The 22,888-nt window shown below is 40.6% G+C and overlaps 1 protein-coding gene across 2 annotated transcripts in view; it reads left to right on the top strand.

The window, feature by feature from the left end:
- Nucleotides 1–22,888, top strand: part of MIPEP (mitochondrial intermediate peptidase) — a 227,938-nt gene that overhangs the window by 181,717 nt on the left and 23,333 nt on the right. For both annotated transcript variants that reach the window (XM_064275339.1, XM_003414036.4), the window contains 2 exons: nt 8,131–8,252; nt 11,436–11,509. In XM_064275339.1, the coding sequence (XP_064131409.1) occupies nt 8,131–8,252; nt 11,436–11,509 (196 nt within the window). The remainder of the gene's footprint in view (nt 1–8,130; nt 8,253–11,435; nt 11,510–22,888) is intronic.

Genomic DNA, 22,888 nt, shown 5'->3' on the forward strand with positions numbered 1-22,888 from the left:
CCAGGAGAGGATGAAGCAGTGGAAGGGGAATCCGCCCAACCAAGCAGGAGAGAATGGAGGAGTTCCCCAGCCATAGACTTCTGTGATGGGCATCAACGAAAGCAATGACCCTGTGGACCAGCAGCTACCACCCTGAGACCCATGTAGAGTGCTGTGGGGCCAAGGCCCAGGGTAGAGGATGCCTAGGCGCGGGAGACACCATGGTAAAACTGAAGGCAGGAAGATCCTAGGGTCACCCTCACGGCCTTGCTCAGGATCCATGCCAACTGAGCAGTATCTCTTCTTGTTTCATCTGAAAAGGCCTGATTGACGAAGCGTAATTTGTCCAGAAACTGAAAAAAGTGAGGGAGTGAGCCATAGATGTCACTGCAGAAAGAGTGTCCCAAGCTGAGGACAGTGCAGAGATGGAAGGCAGGAGCCTCCCTGTCATGTTTAGGACCAGCAGGGATGCGGGTGTGACTGGACAGAGGGAACTGGGACAGTGCAGGTGATGACATCTGAGAAGTGTGGGCTCACAGGAAGCTGTTCTGTAGCGTGCCTCGGGTTCTTGTTCCAGGGTTCTCCTTGCCTATTTCATGCAAGGAGAAAGGCCCTATTTGACATCAAATAGACATGATTACATTGATCCTTCCTCTGTGTATTGTGATGTTATCTTACAGCATGAAGATATTGTCTCCCTGATACTCCAAGGCAGGTTGGAGATCTTTGTTTTAAATCTATGAACTAGTTCCCTGGAGGACTTAAGTAAGAGTTGAAGGATATATTTTGTTTTTCCTCTGTCCTCAAAGCTGGAGCGTATCCATTCTCATCGCAGCTCCTTTTTTTGTACATATCTGTGGAATCTAGATTCTCACCTGCCATTGGACATTCTTTCCACTGGGAAATTTCTGTCCTTCCTGTGTTACTTTGATTGTACTCCTCTCCATGCTTGGGCAGAGAAGGCCATGGTCTGCAAGGGACCAGCAAGTTCTTTTTCATCTTTGCTTTCATGCTTTTTGTCTTCTCTAACCAGACATCCAACTTCCTTTGTTGAACTGCTCATGATTATCACGAAGACAAAAGTATTCTCCCCTCTTCTCCTGGCTAAGTTGTGAGGTTTCATTGGTGGTTAACACCAACAGCTGATTCATGGTGTCTTGGCACTTTGTGGCTTTTTCTGCAGGGGTTCCACTTGCTCTCTTGGGCTGGCTGTCCTGCCCATGTTCTTGTTGTTAGGTGCCGTCCAGTTGGACAAAAAAATTAGATAACCTAAACGGACAAATTAGTAAAAACACACACACACAAAAAAAACAAAACCCAAACCCGTTGCCTTTGAGTCGATTCCAACTCATAACACCCCTATAGGATAGAGTACAACTGCTCCATAGGGTTTCCAAGGAGCGGGTGGATTCAAACTGCACACCTTTTCGTTAGCAGCCAGGCTCTTAACCACTGTGCCACCAGGGCTTCAGAAACACACAAGATACCCAAATTAACTCAAAATGAAATAGGAAATCTCAACAGATCTGTAACAGGTGAAGCAATTGAATCAGTAATCAAAAATTTTCCAGCAAAAAAAGTCCTAGTCCAGATGGCTTCACTGGGGAATTCTACATTAAACATTTAAAGAAGAGTTAATACCAGTCCTACTCAAACTTCCAAAAAGTAGAAAAGGAAGGAGGCCTTGCTAACTCATTCTGTAAGGCCAGCATTACCCTGATAAAAAACAAAAACCAAACCAAACCCATTGCTATTGAGTCAATTCCAATTCGTAGTGACACTATAGGTCAGAGTAGAACTGCCCCATAGAGTTTCCAAGGAATGCCTGGTGGATTTGAACTGCCAGCCTTTTTGTTAGCAGCTGTGGCACTTAACCACTACACCACCAGGGTTTCCATAATGGTAGAAAGCCAAAATGGAAGATAACAAGTGTTAGTAAGGATGTGGAGAAATTAGAATCCTCGTACATTACTGGTGGGAATGTAAAATGGTTTAGCACTGTTGAAAACTGTTTGACGATTCCTCAAAAAGTTAAACAGAGAATTACCATACAACCCAGCAATTCCACTTCTAGATATATACTCAAAAGACTTGAAGGCAGGACCACAGAGACTTGTACACCAGTGTTCACTGCAGCATTGTTCACAATAGCCAAAAAGTAGAAACTGCTCAAATGTCTATCAACGAATGGGTAAACAACATGTGGTATATCCATACAATGGAATATTATTCAGCCATAAAGAAAAATGAAATTTTGATAGTTGCTAAGACATGGGTGGACATAGAAAACAAATGAGTGAAATAAATTAGACACAAAAGAACAAATATGGCATGATCCTACTCATATGAAATATCTAGCATAGGCAAATACATAGAGGCAAAAGTTTATCAGTGATTCTCAGGGGTGGAAATGGGAGTTATTGCTTAAGAGGTAATGAGTTTATGCTTGAGGTAATGTGGAACTTTTAGAAATAGAGGTGATGGTAGCACAACATGGTAAGAATAATGTCACTGAATTGTACAAATAAAAATGGCTAAAGGGACAAATTTTAATAAAATTAAAATAAAACGACACACATCTATTACAGGGCCTGTGGGACAGGAGATACAGGCTTAGCCCGGTCCTCTGCTCAAGGTCACACTAGGCTGCAACCAGGAAGTCTGCCAGACTGTATTCTCATCCCAGTGGTTGACTGGGGAAGAATCCACTTCACCCAGGTTGCTTAAAGAGTTCATTTCCTTGTGGTTGTAGGACTGGCTTCTTTCTGACTGTTGGCCAAAGGCTACTTTCCAGTCCTAGAAGCCATATGTAATTCCTTGCTATGTGGGCTTCCCCAACATGGCACTTATTTCATCAACCTGGCAAGGATGGTCTCTTGAGCAAGTCTGCTAGCAAGACAGAGATTTTATTTATAGCATAACAAAATCACAGAAGTGGTAACCCACTAGCTTTATCATATTCTGTTGGTTAGAAGAGAGTCCAGCCCACACTCAATGTCTTATACAAAGATGTGAACACCATAACTGGATCATGGGAGACCACGTTAGAGTCTGTTCACATTAGTAACTATATTCTTTTAAAATCAATTTGTATTTCAAGTTGGGAATTCTGTTTGGCATTGTTGTTTCATGAATTTTTGTAAAATGTCGATAAGAACTTTTTTCAAATTAGAAATGTTAGTGAAAGATATATATATAACCACACAGATTAATAGAAAATATGACCACAGGAAGAGGAATAGGAGAATATCTCCTTCAACTCTCCATTGTGGTTAAATAGTTGAATACATTGGAAGCCAGAGATTTGATATCTTAAGAATTACTCTACAGACAAACAGTAGTGTACACAGGGAATGTCAAAAGTGAAAATGATCTTTCTGTAAAGAGTAGTTCAAGAATTTGTTTCTTCCTATCTTGCCATCTTTTAGTTATACTGATTACAACAGATGCCTTTTATGAGCTTTTACAGTATTGCTAGCTCATTATTTGTTTAGCCTGTGAAACTCGAAGGAGGCTGAAATCACACACTAGCAAGCACTGGGAAGATTCTGGACACAGCCCAGACCTGGAGATCTGATACCAAAATTAGTCTCAAAAGTCTTATACTACCACTCGAATAATGTAGTCACGGAACTATTTAAAAAAAAAACTATTAACAGTCAGCTTAGGATCCAAAATTTGTTTTTAGCACAGTAGTATCCTATTGTTTATGTCATGGATGTTATACTTGAACTCATTTGGAAATCCAGCTTGTCAGCAACATTTGTTGAGCATCATTATGTAATAATCCTGTAGTGACCTTCCTTCCTTCTGTCCTCCCACCCACCCACCCATCCATCCGTCCATCCTACACAGCCATCCACCCACCCAACTGTCCATCTGTCTGTCCGTCCATCCATCCATCCATCCATCCATCCATCCATCCATCCATCCATCCATCCATCCATCCACCCATCCACCCATCCACCCATCCACCCATCCACCCATCCACCCATCCACCCATCCACCCATCCACCCATCCACCCATCCACCCACCCACCGGATAGCAGTTGAGTTCCTGTTGTATTCCAGGTACATACTAGTCAAGACATGGGCATAGCATTGTGGTGCTTGCCCTTAAGGAAATTTCAGTTCATTATGACACACACCAAGGAAATTATAGGTGTCATTTTTCTTCTCACGCAGTTTATAATGTTCCAGTATTAAAATTGTTCTAAAATAAATTCTGGGTAAACGCGTTTATACAGGTATAGCTAGAAATAAAGACATTGTGTACTGTTGAAGTGTATAATTAAGAGAAATGATTAGTTCAGTCATTCAACATTTGACATATAGTTAATGAGTGCTTACTCATTAACTGATCTCTGTTCTAGGTTTGAAACTGAAAATAGATACTATACTAAGTAAACAGCGGCATTGCTACCTTTACATTCCTGGCCCTGTCTAATTTGAAGGGTGGAAAATTGTGTAGTTAGAGAAAAGCTGTAGGCAAGTGAGAATCTCAATGGGCCTCACATTCTCTGGAGTTAAAAAGCAAGTAACAGTATCCACTGGGTTGTTGACATGTAGCTTTGCCTATCTTATCTAAACTCTGCTTCTGTGTATTTGTCTGAGATTATCTAACTCAAAAAGAGTTTTTAACAGCCATGCCTTGTGATAGTGTTAGAATTTGAAAATCTACATCCGTAGTCATAATAAAAGGGAAACTGCTATGAGTCGGAACTGACTGGACAGCAACAGGTTTGGATTTTTTTTTGGTAGCATAGGTGTTTGAGTCCTTTGTTTTTGAAATCAGACCCATATATTACACTTAGAAGAAAGGGTGAGTACTTTTGTCCATGGAACAAATGTCCTTTAGGAAGAAGAAAACTTCTAAAAGAAAGGGGATATCATGATTCCAGAGCTTAAAATGGAATACTCTTTCATTTTTCCTGGTGAATGAGTGAAAGGGTAGCAAGGACTTAATATTAGGTTGAATTAGCAAGAATTCAACTATTTATGTTCAAATAACAGTAGAATTGTAGGTCTTAGTCTGCTATAAACGCACGAACCTCTGATGAAAGGTGTCATGTGGATATAATTTATTTAGGGTGTCTCGAGGTATGGAAGCAGTGTAGTACCAAAATCAAACCGGCAATTAAATAGCAAGACACACTGAGGTATGTGTTGTGCAAGAATATCTGTATCCAGGTAGGATGTTAGTTTAAGGCAGATGCCGGGACAGTTCAGAAAATCCTAGCATTATACAAACCCTGCTGTCTCTGTTCTCTTGTTTAGGTTTAGGAACTCGGTTACAAGTTTCTGAAGCTTAGAAACTTTGAAAATTTTTAGCTCAAATCCAATGCCATTCTTGAAGTAGGTCTGCTTTCAAGACAAAACTGTACTCAGCTCAAATGTAAACAAAATTAAGATCTGCACTGTACGGCATAGGTTTTCCAACTAGTTCTGGCAGGTCACCAAGAAGAAGAAGTTTCAGAGATAAAGCCCCTTAACTGTATGCTACCAACCCTAGATTTCTCCCATGAGAGAAGCTTATGTCATTGGTAGCATAACCGCCAGTATCTTAGTAGAATGTCCGATTAAAACAGCAAGGCGTATTCCTTTAATCCTTACAGAAGATATCATCATGTCTGGATTACTTCATGTGAGAAAGAGTACCAATGGCCCATGTGTTCTAAGCAACATTTTATAGATTAAAATTCAGCATAACACAAAAACTGAGATACCTTTTTTTTTTTTTTTTTTAAATAAGGTAGAGTATAAGAACTTTGTATATGTTATGAATGAATTCCAAGGAATCTACTTTTTGGCTAAAAATTTAGTGCCTCAATTTGTTATAGTGGAATTTGGCCCATAGGTGGCTTTGTTTGCTGTTGTTTTAAATACTGCTTGCATACAAATAGGATAAAAAGCTTGTCTCTACCTTCCCATGTCCTCCACTAACACCTGAGGGCACTTGTTGGCAGAAACCAAGTGTTTACCTTTCTAGTGCTCTGCTTCTCCTAGCAAGGGCGAGGCCTCCAGGAGCTGTATGTCAAGTTTTCATGGTCCTGTATGGTAGCAGCACCTGTGCCTAGAGTGGAGGAACATCTGATATCAGGTTGGATATAGGTTTGGTTGCTTAACTGAGATCCTGATAACAACTGTGTGAGTGTAACTGCCCATACCGGGTGTGGTGGCCTTATGAGGTCAAAGACCCACACTCCTCCTTCCTTGCTGGTTCACCTTCCCTGGGGATGCACCTTCATCAGTGGTCCAGCATGGCTCACTACTGTCATATCCACATGCCAGCCAATCAAAAGAAAAAAAAAAAGAGGAGGAAGGGAGAAGGGTACACTCTTTGAAGGAAATGACCCAGAAGTTGCCCACTATCATATCCTTTTTGCAATCATATCCTTTTTGCAGAAGGGGGAGAGTGGCTATCGAAGATAATCCTTTCTCTTGCCTTGATAGCCTGATGTTCTGAAGTAACTTGATTGCTCCCGCACACCTTCCTTTACAACAGCTCCTTTCCCAGTCCAGTCCAATTACTCCTCTTAAAGAGCTGGACACAATCAGAGAGTAGCTAGCACTACAGATGTCCTTCCATCCTTCGAGTCATTGTGTAATGGGTAGAGGACTTAGGATTTGTACTCCAATTTGTCATACCATTGTGATAAAGGAACCATATTTTCTTAGACATTTGTTTCCTAATATTTTAGCTTATCTAGTTTCTAGATTTGTGGCAAGGATTATACTTTATACTTGATTTTCTAGGGAGTTATGTTTAATGTCAGATAAAGCATACATTAGAAGAAAGTGGATCATTGCACGTCAGATTTGTTTATTTCAGAAAAGTAAAAACTTTTAAATCATAAAGGTGTCTTTGAAGGATAATTTTTATAATCCCAGCTTTTGTTGCAGCAACATTACAATGAATAAGTTTATGCTTTTATACTTGGACAACCCTCTTTTTATTAACCAGTCAGAATGTAGTGGTTTTCAGTTCTTAGCTACAGAGAAAGAACGGTATTTGCAGGGAAAGAATTTTCCAATGGAATAGTATCCTTGACAAACTTACGTGGTCTTGTTTTTAATAACTAACTCATTGTCGTCAAGAAGAATGAATGTACTCATTGCCAGACTTGAAATGTCCTATTCCGATGCCAACAACTGGGCATTCCAAGCTGGCTGGCATAGACAGGAAGAGTCCAGCCCTGCTCCATTGTCAGCATTGCCACTGTCATCTCTGGGCCGTCCTCCCTGCATTTCTGTCAAGAAATGAATCCCAGCAGCCATGAACTTGTATAGACAATCAGATGTCAGCTTCTTCATTAGTGTGACTAGAAAACCAGCTAAATGAGCTTAGAGAGGGCAGGGAGCCCTGCCAGTTCCTTCACCCTTACATTGAGAGGCTGAAATTGCTGATAGCTAACTTTGGGTTTTAGCATTTGCCTTTTCTGAAAAAAGAAATGCATTTCTAGATTACCCGTCTTTATAGAGTTTTTCCGTTCTATTTCATTTTTCTTTTGTTTTATGCCTTTTTGCTTTGTTAAAAATACAATTATGACAAAAACAGGGGACTTATTAGCTTGAGAAAGACGGGCCCATGTGAAAAGTGATTCATGCAGCAAGTATTCATTGTAAACTTTTTGAAATAACCAAATTATTAAAACATAAGTAAACTCTTGACTTTAGCTTTTTTCTAGTCATGTGAAATAAAATGTAATCAGCATAGGAGTCTGTGGGTGATACAAATGGTTAACATGTTTGGCAGCTAACCAAATGGCTGGAGGTTCAAGTCTACCCAGAGGCACCTTGGAAGAAAGGCCAGGCAATCTGCTTCTGAACAATCAACTGTTGAAAATCCTGTAGATTACAGTTCTACCCTGACACGCATGAGGTTGCCATGAGTTGGAATCAACTAGACAGCAACTGTTTTTGGTTTTTATAAGCAGCATAAGAAATTAAACTTTTTAATGAAAACGAGTAATCATATATTTGGAACAAAGCAGCTATAATATGCTGAAGATTATGGTGACTAGCTTGACTCTGTGAGTGAAGTTAAATTATAACATTTGCAGATCCCGTGTGCTTCCATTGTGTTCTCACTCCTAATACTCTCAGAATGCAGAGTGTCCATTATTTCCTGCACTGGTTTTGTTTTGGCAGGCCTGGCAGCTGCGATTCAGCCACCTTGTGGGCTATGGTGCCAAGTATTACTCTTACCTGATGTCCAGGGCAGTGGCTTCCATGGTTTGGAAAGAATGCTTTCTGCAGGATCCGTTTAACAGGTAATAAGGGGAGAATGTTTATAAAATGGCACCTTTTTGAACTACAGTAACCTCCTACCCCATTGCATTAGAGGTGAGACTTGTGAGAACTTTCCCCTGAACAAACGGAGAAAATCTGAAGCCCTTGAGGCAATGTTGGTCCAAAGGTGGGCCCTTTGCTCTCATGACCTTCCTGTGTGAGCTTTCCTCCTGCTTCCTGGAACAGCTGTGACACCAGGCCTTCAGCCTCCCTCACGTGCCTGCCTGCTCCTACTCTCTAGAGTTCCCAGGGACCACTGGTAGTAGGGCTGTTTTACTTGGACACCAAACAGCCCTATCGGCCGTCAGTGTCTGATGGCAATCGGTGTTTCCTGTTACTTCTAATAGGTTCCCTTATTTTAGGTGCAGTCATCTGTCTCTTCTGTGGAGCACTTTACTTCCTCTTCATTTTCCAACAGAGGACTTCCTACTGTTCTTAATTTAGGAGCAGCACCATTGGGAACTTTGTTTATTGACATTCACATGCAGCCCAGCCCTCCCCAGTTTCTTTCTGGAAATCAGTCCTCAGCCTGATGTTTGGAGCACTTTGGCGCCTCAGGAATGTTCTGTCTGGTCAACAGTGACAGAACTGTGCTACTTACTGTTGCTCACATGGCTCACCTTTGTGGTGGCCATGTGCACATCGCCACCTAGATGACACTTTTCAGTTGTTTTGCCTTGTAGGCGCCCTCTCGTTGGGAATTTCTAACACCAGAGAATTTACACAACAAAGTACAGCTTTTTGTGTAGATGGCTACACTGCAATGTTTGTGTGAGGGCTCCCTGGTCCTCTCCTAGGAGCATGTTGCATTGGATTAGCCAGTGCACAAGGGCATCATGAGGAGCCTTTAATGATGAGGCAGTCCAGGGAAGGCCAACCGCGGATCGCGAAACAGGATGCACACGCCCCTCCCCAGGATGGAGGCAGGGCATAGCGGAGGAGGGGGCCGAGGAGGGCCTGGGATACAGGCAGTCCATCTTTTCAGTTTCGTAGCAAAGCTGGGTTAGAAAGGAGCCAGGTAGTAGTTCGGCCTCCCTTAGGTGAAGAGTTACAAAAGACCTCCTGTTGCTCCTGATTTGGCCGCCTTATCCTACTTACAAGATTCCCTCCAAGAATAGGAACCAAAGGGACGCAGAGGTTTGCTCTCATGAATCATTAGCAGAAACTTTCTTTGACAGTAAACCACTAATTTTGGTTTGGTCTCACAGTTGTGTAAAGTGTTTTCCCTCCTCACCACACAAGGAAACACATCAGGCCGTGCGACTTGAACATGGTTTAAAACCAGTGTCCTCTTACATGTCAGAGTGCCCGAGAGTTTTCACATGGTGTGTTAGCTTGCACTCACAGCAGCCTTGACAGAGCAAGTATTTTTTATGAGAAGAAACAGGCTCAGAGAGGGTGAGTAGTGAGTTCAAGGCCTCACAGTTAACTAGCTGGACAAGGACTACAGCCGGGGCTGCTGATTCCAGTGCAGGCTCCCTCCTTCCTCCCACCTGCTGCCCTCCACACCCCTCAGCTTCTCACACAATTCCACAATTCGACATAGGTTGGAAGTTCCTTAGACGTTAATAACCACATTCAATTCCAAAATCTTTTGAACTTGCCTCAGATTTAATGTAGTTTTTGAATGTTTCATGGTTTGGTACCTACATGTTATTTTGTCTTCTGCCCTTTGCAGCCTGGAAGACATTTAGTCTGTATTTTGAAAGAATCTAAAGCCAAAATTGACTACAATAAGTTAATTTCAAGGATTATAGCTCCTGACTGGAGATTTCTATAAAATGGGCAGAATATTATCTTGTTTAAAGAAACTACACTTTACTAGAAAATCACAGACCATTAAAGAGACATAGTCGCAAACATTTATGTCTTCTTTGGGTATGCATTCTTGCCTAGACATGCTGTTACCTTGCTTTTATATACACATAATAATAAAGTAAGCTAGTACAAATGCTCACTGGACTAGAAGTTTTCTAACCTCTGTCAAAAGAGCCTTTTTGATCCCATTTCTGGAAAATAACCAGGCTAGAAGCCTGCATCAGGAAGCCATGCAGCGCAGTACTGAGGCAGGTTAAGAACCGGGGGCCTAAAGAGGAGGCATTTAAATTGGGTGGGAGCAGGTGCTACATATCCTGGCAAGGAGGGGATACTGAGGCCCCCAGGCTGGGGGTCAGCCAAGGCCTCTCACCAGCCCTGTGCCCTGTCCATGTCTCCTGCTCCTTGGTACACTCTGCCTGAGCGCTCGCTTCTGAACGTCAGGGCTGGCATGAGTTCTATATGTCTAAGGTGCTGTGATGCCATAAATTCTGAGTAGAAACCATGTTCCCAAAATTACCAGGACATCAGATGCTCAAGAAACAGTGGAATGAAAACTACATCAAAATTTAATTTGCTTATGTTATCAGAGGATGTAGTCCTTTGCATTATAGAAATTGCCTTTTCCATAAACCGGCTTATTGCCCGGTGCCATTAATTTGGAGAATTTCTGTATGTAAAAAACCTACCCTCAGTTGTTATTATAGACAGTGCTCATTATAGAGTTCAATATCACAAAAGTAAATATCCAGCTGATGAGGAGGGTTGGAAGATGGAAATGAGGTGTCACCTTTTTGCCTTGGCCACCAGGACACTCACTCGGGAGACACAATTTCATTCCGTTAGCCAGTTGCTTAGGCCGGGTGTGTTCTGGTGTCACTAACCCTCTCCTGCCAGCTTTTTTTCTTTCACCCTTATTTTAGAGCCTTTTTTTTTCTTTGTTAAATGTCATCTCATATTCTTTTTTGAAAGTAGAGCTTGACATAATTTCAAATCTTAAACAAAATCCTAAAAGTTATGGAGAATAAGATTTAATCTTTTACTTATTTTACAATATATAAACTAATCCTTTCTACAAAGGGAGGTGGCATGCTACAAAACAGAAAGCCAAAAATAGTTATCCTTTTACAATAGATAATACCACACCTGGTTTCACTTATTTTAGAATAATTGAAAATCAGAATCAGGCTTTTAGAAGCAAGAAAATAATAAAGGGCAGAAGTATCCCATGGTGGCAGCCTTTATGAAAACGATTTATCAGCTTCATATGGGAAACTTGGGACAAGTGTGCACGGCAGCCGAGCGGGCTGTGCGTGCAGGTGTCTCACGTCGTCTTTCTGCTCCTCCAGGGCCGTGGGTGAGCGCTATCGCCGGGAGATGCTGGCGCACGGAGGCGGCAAAGAGCCCATGCTCATGGTTCAAGGTAAAGCAGCACGAGGGTGCTAACTGCTGTGATTTTGTTTTTTCTTCAGGGTTTTATGGGTTATGTGTTTTGGTATTAACAGTTTAAGTTACGTCTTTGTACCATTTGCGATGAAAGATGTTTCCTATTTTCTCCATACTTTTTCGTTTTGAAGAGATGATGCTTTAGCTGTGCATTTTGTTCGGAGTTTCTGTCTCATTTTGTCCCAAATCATATTTAAAATTTGGTTTATTTATTTAAAATTTAAGAAACAAATTAATTTTTACTCACTGATTTATTTAGATGCCAGGATAGAATTTCAGGTTTTAGCTTCAGAATGTTACAACTGGAAGTTGTTAAAAAAAATTGTAGAAATATCATAAATTCTCAGAAACTTTGCCTTTAGATTCTATAGGTCACAATGTATTTTTTTAACCTAAAGAACTGTCTTCTTTCCTCCCTCCCTCCCTGCTTTCCTCCCTTCCTTTCTCCCTATTTTTATTTCTTCTTCTGAAAGCTTAGCTATACATTTGCTAGAAATTCCAAAGTATCAGGTTGGATTTTTTACCTGTTGAAAAATTGGAACCAGATTGAATCTTCTCTTTGAGGTGTCCCAATGCTTGCTTTTCTGTGTAATGTTTGTATTTAAGTATTTTCATTGAAATTTTAATTGTAAGTGGAAATGACCATCATTTTCCTTCATAAAATATCATCACAAATGTTTAAAGACGTGAATATTATTCTCAGTGTATTGAGAATATATATTATTCTCAGTATACTCTCAATTTATTGACAATTGAATTTACAGGCGACCCTTCTGATAAAAATTGCATTTTAGGAGATAATTCCCAGTATTGGGGAAATACTGTTTTCATTGTAGTAACTGAGTGGCTCCTGATAGAACTCAGTCTGACTTCAGTGTTCCCTGTCTAGATCTGTTGATCTAATGCCTCTCGTTCTTTACAGCACAGCCCCAGTTTTCTCCCTCAGTCAGTCATTTATTCAGCAAGTATTTGCTGAGTGTGAATCATATGCCAGGCTCTATTATAAGTGCTGCAGGTGAAATAGTAAGAGGCAACCTGACAGAAAGTCTCTGCTCTTATAAGTTTTACAGAGGGTTGTTCATCTGGGCTCTGACTGCCCAAAGCCACAGCAAGTTTGTAGAAAACTCAGCCAACCCAGTGATCGTACAGCTTTATGTGGCCCAGCCTGGCTGTCCTTTGCCAACAAGCCTGGCCTTCCCTCAGTGAATGGGTGCTTGCAGTCGGCCTCTGTGATGAAGGACATCCATGGATGCTGATTCCCCCTCAGTTCTGTAGTCTCTCCATGATGCTTATTAAACTTCCCTACATGCAGGATATATTTTAAGTGATTTTCATGTCTCAATTAACTTAATCTCCTAAGTAACTGTATGAGGTAGGAATCATCATTACCTCCATTTTGCAGATGGTGAACTGGGTTAGGTAACTTGTCTAGATCACAAGGTTGTGGTCAAAGAGCCAGGACTTGACTCTGTAATTTCTGGCAGCAGAGGTCTGCTGTTTCACCTGTTTGTGAAGTAGGACTCCTGTGTAAGGGTCCGTTAGGGACCAATAGAAAAGTGAAATTAATTGGCCCATTGTTGTAAGCAACTAATTATTTAAATGGTGTGTCTTTTAGCTGGCAATTTGTGGTGATGTACAGACAGCTCAAAGTGAGTTGAGAACAGTAGGGATGCCCCAGGATTGCTTTGTTATATAGATTTTCTATTACGTACATTCTCTCTGGAGTCATACTTGGCTTGTCCTTTTTCTAGAAGATAATTTTATGGTGGTAAAATATTTCTAACAAAAAAATTTACCTTTTTAAGTATAAAATTCAGTGACATTTATTACATTCACCATGTTGGGCAACCGTCACCACTATCTATTTACAAGAGTTTCTCACCACCTGAAACAGAAATTCAGTACCCCTTAAGCAACAATTTCTGTTTGTTTCTCCCTCCCCTCAGCCTCAGTAACCACTGATGAACTTTTGTCTCTATGCAATTGTGTATTCTAGATATTTCATATAAGTGGGATCATATAATATTTGTCCATTTGTGACTGACTTATTTCACTCAGCATGTTTTCAAGGTTCAGCCAGGTCATATCATGTATCAGAACTTCATTTCTCTTTATGGCTGAGGAATATTCCATTATATGGATATACCATATTTTGTTTGTCTGTTCATCTGTTGATGGACAATTTTGGTTGTTTCTACCTTTTAGCTATTGTGAATAATGCTGCAGTGAACATTAGTATGCACGTTTCTGTTTTCAAGTTTTTCAGGAATTTTTTTTTTTTTTCACATTTGCTGAAACCTTTTACATCTCTGCCAGCAATGCACAAGGGGTCCAGTTCCTCCACATCCTCACCAACACTTGTTATTTTCTATTTTTCTGATAATAGCCATCTTAGTGGATATGAGATGGTATCTCGTTGTGGTTTTGATACGCATTTCCCTGATGACTAATGACAATGCACATTTTTCATGTGCTTATTAGCTATTTGTATATCTGCTTTGGAGAAATGTCTATTCAAGTCATTTGCGCCTTTTCAAATTGGGCTGTTTGTCTTTTGCTATTGAATTGTAGTATGCTTTATATATTCTGGATATTAAACACTTATCAGATATATGGTTCCCAAATAGTTTCTTCGGTTCTATAGGTTGTCTCTTCACTTTCTTGATAAAGTCCTTTGTTGAACAAAAACTTTTAGTTCTAATGAAGTCCAGTATATCTACTTTTTGTCATATTGTTGGTCATGCTTTTGTGTCATATATATAAACCTTGTAAATAAACAAGGTTCTTTTTACCCATATGTTTTCTTCTAAGAGTTTTATGGCCTTTATATTTAGGTCCTTGGCCCATTTGAAGTTAATTTTCATGTATAGTGTCAGGTATGGGCCCAACTTCATTCTTTTGCACGTGGAGATCTAGTTGTCACAGCACCATTTGTTAAGAGACTGTTCTTTCCCATTGAATGGACTTATCACTCTTGTCGAAAATCAATTCACCATAGATGTATGGGTTTATTTCTGAACTCATTAATTCTATTCCATTGGTCTGTTGTTATACCAGCACCCCACTGTTTTGATTACTGTAGCTTTATGGTATGTTTTGAACTCAGAGGGCATGAGTCCTTCTTTGTTCTTCTTTTTCGAGATTGCTTTGGCTATTCAGGATCCCTTGCAGTTGCATATGAGTTTGAGAATTAGCTTTTCCATTTCTGAAAAAAAAAATGCTTTGGAATTTTGATAGGGATTGCATCAATCTATAGACGGCTATAACAATATTAAGTCTTCTAATCCCTGAACACAGATGTCTTTTCATTTACTTAGATCTTCTTTAATTTCTTTCAACAACATTTTATAGTTTTACATATACAAATCTTTCATGTCCCTGGTTAAATTTATTCCTAGGTATTTTTAGATGCCCTTTTTTTTTTCATTAACTTTTATTGAGCTTCAAGTGAACGTTTACAAATCAAGTCAAACAGTCACATATAAGTTTATATACACCTTACTCCGTACTCCCACTTGCTCTCCCCCTAATGAGTCAGCCCTTCCAGTCTCTCCTTTCGTGACAATTTTGCCAGCTTCCCACTCTCTCTATCCTCCCATCCCCCCTCCAGACAGGAGATGCCAACAGTCTAAAGTGTCCACCTGATACAAGTAGCTCACTCTTCATCAGCATCTCTCTCCTACCCACTGTCCAGTCCCTTTCATGTCTGATGAGTTGTCTTCGGGAATGGTTCCTGTCCTGGGCCAACAGAAGGTTTGGGGACCATGACCGCCGGGATTCCTCTAGTCTCAGTCAGACCATTAAGTATGGTCTTTTTGTGAGAATTTGGGGTCTGCATCCCACTGTTTTCCTGCTCCCTCAGAGGTTCTCTGTTGTGCTCCCTGTGAGGGCAGTCATCAGTTGTGGCCGGGCACCAACTAGTTCTTCTGGTCTCAGGATGATGTAGGTCTCTGGTTCATGTGGCCCTTTCTGTCTCTTGGGCTCTTAGTTATCGTGTGACCTTGGTATTCTTCATTCCCCGTTGATCCAGGTGGGTTGAGACCAATTGATGCATCTTAGATGGCCGCTTGTTAGCATTTAAGACCCCAGACGCCACATTTCAAAGTGGGATGCAGAATGTTTTCATAATAGAATTATTTTGCCAATTGATTTAGAAGTCCCCTTAAACCATGGTCCCGAAACCCCCACCCTTGCTCCACTGGCCTTTGAAGCATTCGGTTTATCCTGGAAACTTCTTTGCTTTTGGTCCAATCCATTTGAGCTGACCTTCCATGTATTGAGTATTGTCCTTCCCTTCACCTAAAGCAGTTCTTATCTACTAACTAATCAGTAAAAAACCCTCCTCCACCCTCCCTCCCTCCCTCCCTCCCCCCCTCGGAACCACAAAAGTGTGTGTTCTTCTCAGTTTATACTATTTCTCAAGATCTTATAATAGTGGTCTTATACAATATTTGTCCTTTTGCCTCTGACTAATTTCGCTCAGCTTAATGCCTTCCAGGTTCCTCCATGTTATGAAATGCTTCACAGATTCCTCACTGTTCTTTATCGATGCATAGTATTCCATTGTGTGACTATACCACAATTTATTTAACCATTCCTCCGTTGATGGACACCTTGGTTGCTTCCAGCTTTTTGCTATTGTAAACAGAGCTGCAATAAACATGGGTGTGCATATATCTGTTTGTGTGAAGGCTCTTATTTCTCTAGGGTATATTCCGAGGAGTGGGATTTCTGGGTTGTATGGTAGTTCTATTTCTAACTGTTTAAGATAACGCCAGATAGATTTCCAAAGCAGTTGCACCATTTTACATTCCCACCAGCAGTGTATAAGAGTTCCAATCTCTCCGTAGCCTCTCCAACATTTATTATTTTGTGTTTTTTGGATTAATGCCAGCCTTGTTGGTGTGAGATGGAATCTCATCGTAGTTTTAATTTGCATTTCTCTAATGGCTCATGATCGAGAGCGTTTTCTCATGTATCTGTTAGCTGCCTGAATATCTTCTTTAGTGAAGTGTGTGTTCATATCCTTTGCCCATTTCTTGATTGGGTTGTTTGTCTTTTTGTGGTTGAGTTTTGACAGAATCATGTAGATTTTAGAGATCAGGCGCTGGTCGGAGATGTCATAGCTGAAAATTCTTTCCCAGTCTGTAGGTGGTCTTTTTACTCTTTTGGTGAAGTCTTTAGATGAGCATAGGTGTTTGATTTTTAGGAGCTCCCAGTTATCGGGTTTCTCTTTGCCATTTTTGGTAATGTTTTGTATTCTGTTTATGCCTTGTATTAGGGCTCCTAAGGTTGTCCCTATTTTTTTCTTCCATGATCTTTATCGTTTTAGTCTTTATGTTTAGGTCTTTGATCCACTTGGAGTTAGTTTTTGTGCATGGTGTGAGGTATGGGTCCTGTTTCATTTTTTTGCTAATGGATATCCAGTTATGCCAGCACCATTTGTTAAAAAGACTATCTTTTCCCCAATTAACTGACACTGGGCCTTTGTCAAATATCAGCTGCTCATATGTGGATGGATTTATATCTGGGTTCTCAATTCTGTTCCATTGGTCTATGTGTCTGTTGTTGTACTAGTACCAGGCTGTTTTGACTACTGTGGCTGTATAATAGCTTCTGAAATCAGGTAGCGTGAGGCCTCCCACTTTCTTCTTCTTTTTTCAGTAATGCTTTGCTTATCTGAGGCTTCTTTCCCTTCCATATGAAGTTGGTGATTTGTTTCTCCATCACATTAAAAAATGTCATTGGAGTTTGGATCGGAAGTGCATTGTATGTATAGATGGCTTTTGGCAGAATAGACATTTTTACTATGTTAAGTCTTCCTATCCATGAACAAGGTATGTTTTTCCACTTAAGTATGGCCTTTTTAGTTTCTTGTAGTAGTACGTTGTAGTTTTCTTTGTATAGGTCTTTTACATCTTTGGTAAGATTTATTCCTAAGTATTTTATCTTCTTGGGGGCTACTGTGAATGGTATTGATTTGGTCATTTCCTCTTCGATGTTCTTTTTGTTGATGTAGAGGAATCCAAGTGATTTTTGTATGTTTATCTTATAACCTGAGACTCTGCCAAACTCTTCTATTAGTTTCAGTAGTTTTCTGGAGGATTTCTTAGGGTTTTCTGTGTATAAGATCATGTCATCTGCAAATAGAGATAATTTTACTTCCTCCTTGCCAATCCGGATGCCCTTTATTTCTTCGTCTAGCCTAATTGCTCTGGCTAGGACCTCTAGCACAATGTTGAATAAGAGTGGTGATAAAGGGCATCCTTGTCTGGTTCCCGTTCTCAAGGGAAATGCTTTCAGGCTCTCTCCATTTAGAGTGATGTTGGCTGTTGGCTTTGTATAGATGCCCTTTATTATGTTGAGGAATTTTCCTTCAATTCCTATTTTGGTGAGAGTTTTTATCATGAATGGGTGTTGGACTTTGTCAAATGCCTTTTCTGCATGAATTGATAAGATCATGTGGTTTTTGTCTTTTGTTTTATTTATATGGTAGATTACATTGATGGTTTTTCTAATATTAAACCAGCCTTGCATACCTGGTATAAATCCCACTTGGTCGTGGTGAATTATTTTTTTGATATGTTGTTGATTGGTATTGGCTAGAATTTTGTTGAGGATTTTTGCATCTATGTTCATGAGGGATATAGGTCTGTAATTTTCTTCTTTTGTGATGTCTTTACCTGGTTTTGGTATCAGGGAAATGGTGGCTTCATAGAATGAGTTACGTTGTATTCCGTCATTTTCTATGCTTTGAAATACCTTTAGTAGTAGTGGTGTTAACTCTTCTCTGAAAGTTTGGTAGAACTCTGCAGTAAAGCCATCCGGGCCAGGGCTTTTTTTTGTTAGGAGTTTTTTGATTACCGTTTCAATCTCTTTTTTTGTTATGGGTCTCTTTAGTTGTTCTACTTCTGATTGTGTTAGTTTAGGTAGGTAGTGTTTTTCCAGGAATTCATCCCTTTCTTCTAGGTTTGCAAATTTGTTAGAGTACAGTTTTTCATAATAATCTGATATGATTCTTTTAATTTCAGTTGGATCTGTTGTGATGTGGCCCATCTCATTTCTTATTCGGGTTATTTGTTTCCTTTCCTGTATTTCTTTAGTCAGTCTAGCCAATGGTTTATCAATTTCGTTAATTTTTTCAAAGAACCAGCTTCTGGCTTTGTTAATTCTTTTAATTGTTTTTCTGTTCTCTAATTCATTTAGTTCAGCTCTAATTTTTATTATTTGTTTTCTTCTGGTGCCGGATGGATTCTTTTGTTGCTCACTTTCTATTTGTTCAAGTTGTAGGGACAGTTCTCTGCTTTTGGCTCTTTCTTCTTTTTGTATGTGTGCATTTATCGATATAAATTGGCCTCTGAGCACTGCTTTTGCTGTGTCCCAGAGGTTTTGATAGGAAGTATTTTCATTCTCGTTGCATTCTGTGAATTTCCTTATTCCCTCCTTAATGTCTTCTATAACCGAGTCTTTTTTCAGGAGGGTATTGTTCAGTTTCCAAGTATTTGATTTCTTTTCCCTAATTTTTCTATTATTGATTTCCACTTTTATGGCCTTGTGGTCTGAGAAGATGCTTTGTAATATTTCGATGTTTTGGATTCTGCAAAGGTTTGTTTCATGACCTAATATGGGGTCTATTCTAGAGAATGTTCCATGTGCGCTAGAAAAAAAAGTATACTTTGCAGCAGTTGGGTGGAGAGTTCTGTATAAGTAAATGAGGTCAAGTTGGTTGATTGTTGTAATTAGGTCTTCTGTGTCTCTGTTGAGCTTCTTACTGGATGTCCTGTCCTTCTCCGAAAGTGGTGTGTTGAAGTCTCCTACTATAATTGTGGAGGTGTCTATCTCACTTTTCAGTTCTGTTAAAATTTGATTTATGTATCTTGCAGCCCTGTCATTGGGTGCATAAATATTTAATATGGTTATATCTTCCTGGTCAATTGTCCCTTTTATCATTATATAGTGTCCTTCTTTATCCTTTGTGGTGGATTTTAGTTTAAAGTCTATTTTGTCAGAAATTAATATTGCTACTCCTCTTCTTTTTTGCTTATTGTTTGCTTGATATATTTTTTTCCATCCTTTGAGTTTTAGTTTGTGTCTCTAAGTCTAAGGTGTGTCACTTGTAGGCAGCATGTAGACGGATCATGTTTCTTTATCCAGTCTGAGACTCTCTGTCTCTTTATTGGTGCATTTAGTCCATTTACATTCAACGTAATTATAGATAAGTAAGTGTTTAGTGTTGTCATTTTGATGCCTTTTTATGTGTCTTGTTGACAATTTCATTTTTCCACTTACTTTTTTGTGCTGAGACGTTTTTCTTTGTAAATTGTGAGATCCTCATTTTCATAGTATTTGACTTTATGTTTGCCAAGTCGTTACATTTTTCTTGGCTTTTATTTTGAGTTATGGAGTTGTTATACCTCTTTGTGGTTACCTTAATATTTACCCCTATTTTTCTAAGTAAAAACCTAACTTGTATTGTCCTATATCGCCTTGTATCCCTCTCCATATGGCAGTTCTATGCCACCTGTATTTAGTCCCTCTTTTTGATTATTGTGATCTTTTACATATTGACTTTAATGATTCCCTGTTTTGGGCTTTTTTTTTTTTTTTTTTAATTAATCTTAATTTGTTTTTGTGATTTCCCTATTTGAGTTGCTATCAGGATGTTCTGTTCTGTGACCTTGTGTTGTGCTGGTATCTGATATTATTGGTTTTCTGATCAAACAATTTCCTTTAGTATTTCTTGTAGCTTTGGTTTGGTTTTTGCAAATTCTCTAAGCTTGTGTTTATCTGGAAATATCTTAATTTTGCCTTCATATTTCAGAGAGAGTTTTGCTGGATATATGATCCTTGGCTGGCAGTTTTTCTCCTTCAGTGCTCTGTATATGTCATCCCATTGCCTTCTTGCCTGCATGGTTTCTGCTGAGTAGTCTGAAATTATTCTTATTGATTCTCCCTTGTAGGAGACCTTTCTTTTATCCCTGGCTGCTTTTAAAATTTTCTGTTTATCTTTGGTTTTGGCGAGTTTGATGATAATATGTCTTGGTGCTTTTCTTTTTGGATCAATCTTAAATGGGGTTCGATGAGCATCTTGGATAGCTATCCTTTCGTCTTTCATGATGTCAGGGAAGTTTTCTGTGAGCAGATCTTCAACTCTTCCCTCTGTGTTTTCTGTCCTCCCTCCCTGTTCTGGGACTCCAATCATACGCAAGTTATCCTTCTTGATAGAGTCCCACATGATTCTTAGGGTTTCTTCATTTTTTTTAATTCTTTTCTCTGATTTTTTTTTCAGCTATGTTGGTGTTAATTCCCTGGTCCTCCAGATTTGCCACTCTGCATTCTAATTGCTCGAGTCTGCTCCTCTGACTTCCTATTGCGTTGTCTAATTCTGTAATTTTATTGTTAATCTTTTGGATTTCTGCATGCTGTCTCTCTATGGATTCTTGCAACTTATTAATTTTTCCACTATGTTCTTGAATAATCTTTTTGAGTTCTTCCACTGTTTTATCAGTGTGTTCCTTGGCTTTTTCTGCAGTTTGCCTTATTTCATTTCTGAGGTCATCGCTGATGTCTTGAAGCGTTCTGTAAATTAGTTTTTTATATTCTGTATCTGATAATTCCAGGATTGTATCTTCATTTGGGAAAGATTTTGATTGTTTTTTTGGGGGGGTTGTAGAAGCTGTCATTGTCTGCTTCTTTATGTGGTTTGATATCGACTGCTGTCTCCGAGCCATCACTAAGATATTGTAGTGATTTATTCAAAGTTGCTCACTGAGTCTTATCTTGTTTTGTTTTCTTTCAATATACGTGGATGGGCTACTAGATTGTGGTGTCTTGATTGTTGTAGCCCTTGACTTACTTATGACCTATTACCAGCTGGTTTGGGCTGTTACCAGATGTATATGCCTGAGTCCATTCACTATTCTTGAGTAGAATCTGATTTTGGGTCATCAAGTGTGTGCTGCACCCTAACACCTATCCACCTTGAGAAGTAGTGGTGATAGTTGTGTGCACCAGATTCTAGTAGCAGCTCAGGTTCACCCTCCAGGGGGGGCAGGATGCTGACAGGCTTCCCCCAAGTGTCAGTGAGGTAGGTGTGTCTCTATTCCTAAAGCACCTTGGTGGGAGGGCTCTGCAGCTGTACCTTAGGCCCCCAATGCAAGTACCTCTACAGATTGGTAGGTGTCACCCTCCTTAGACCCCTAAGGCAGGAGGCTAGGTGGTCTGGGGGGAGCTTCAGCCCTCAGTTCCCTGTTGTGGGTCAGTGAGGGCTCTTTTGAATAAGCAGAGATATCAGACCTGGGAAACTTGTTTTTCCAGTAAATCTGCTTAAAAAAAATGCAGTCAGATCTCTATCAGAAATGCTTTTGCATTATAATAGCCACCTTGTTCCCTATAGGGATGAAAGCCCGAGACTGTGGATCACATATGCTTGGCTGGAGTTGGTTCTGTGTTTTTAGTCCAATTGGGGAAGGATTTTTGGTCCCTGGGTTTTTTGTGGTTGCTTCTCTCAGGCCAGAAGAATGGGTTAGGAAAAGACCAAAAAAAAAGGGAAAAGAGAAGCCGTGGAGCAGTTCTCCCTCTGGCTCAGGAAATTCCAATGTTACTGAAGCTGCCTGGGAAGGGGAGGGGAGGGTTCAGAAAAACAGGAGAGACTAGCACCCCGGAATATAGACAAAGTTACTTATCTTGCTTGGGATGACTATTTTATCTGAGATTCCCAAGGGGCGTGTCGCCTATGTGTGCTGGCTGGGTAGAGATTGCCCCCGAGGGTCAGGCCCGCAGAAGCCGCGGTCATTTCCTCTTCTGCCAATCCAAAGCCCGGCGCCAAGGTTCCCTGGCTGGGGCGCTGCACTCCCGGGTCCAAAACCAGTCGCTGCCTCTCGGGGACTTCTCCTCCCGCCAGCCGCGTCACCGCGCCACCCGAGAAGACCGGCTGGGCCCCCTCCCGGGACCAGTTCAGGGGCATAGGGCTGCGCCCCGTGTTTGCACATTCACAGGATGTCCTGCTCAGCTCCCCTGTGCCCTGTCCAAAGTCCCGCACCAAGGTTCCCCGCCTGGGACGCTGCACTCCCGGCTCCAAAACCAGTTGCTGCCTCCAGGCGACTTCTCCTCCCGCCAGCCATCGCCACGCCGCCCGCACTGACGGGCTGGGCCCCCTCCCAAGGTCAGTTCAGGGGGGTAGGGCTGTGCCCCGTGTTTGCACCATCACAGGATGTTGTGTTCAGCTCCCCTGCTCCCAGTCCTAAGCCCGGCGCCAAGGTTACCTGACTGGGATGCTGGCTCCAGGCTCCAAAAACAGTCTCTGCTTCCCTGTAGTTGTTTGTTCTCTGTCTCTGTCACTCAGGTCAACTCTTTA

Source organism: Loxodonta africana, chromosome 23 (genome assembly GCF_030014295.1).
Source record: "Loxodonta africana isolate mLoxAfr1 chromosome 23, mLoxAfr1.hap2, whole genome shotgun sequence".
Lineage (NCBI taxonomy): Eukaryota > Metazoa > Chordata > Mammalia > Proboscidea > Elephantidae > Loxodonta > Loxodonta africana.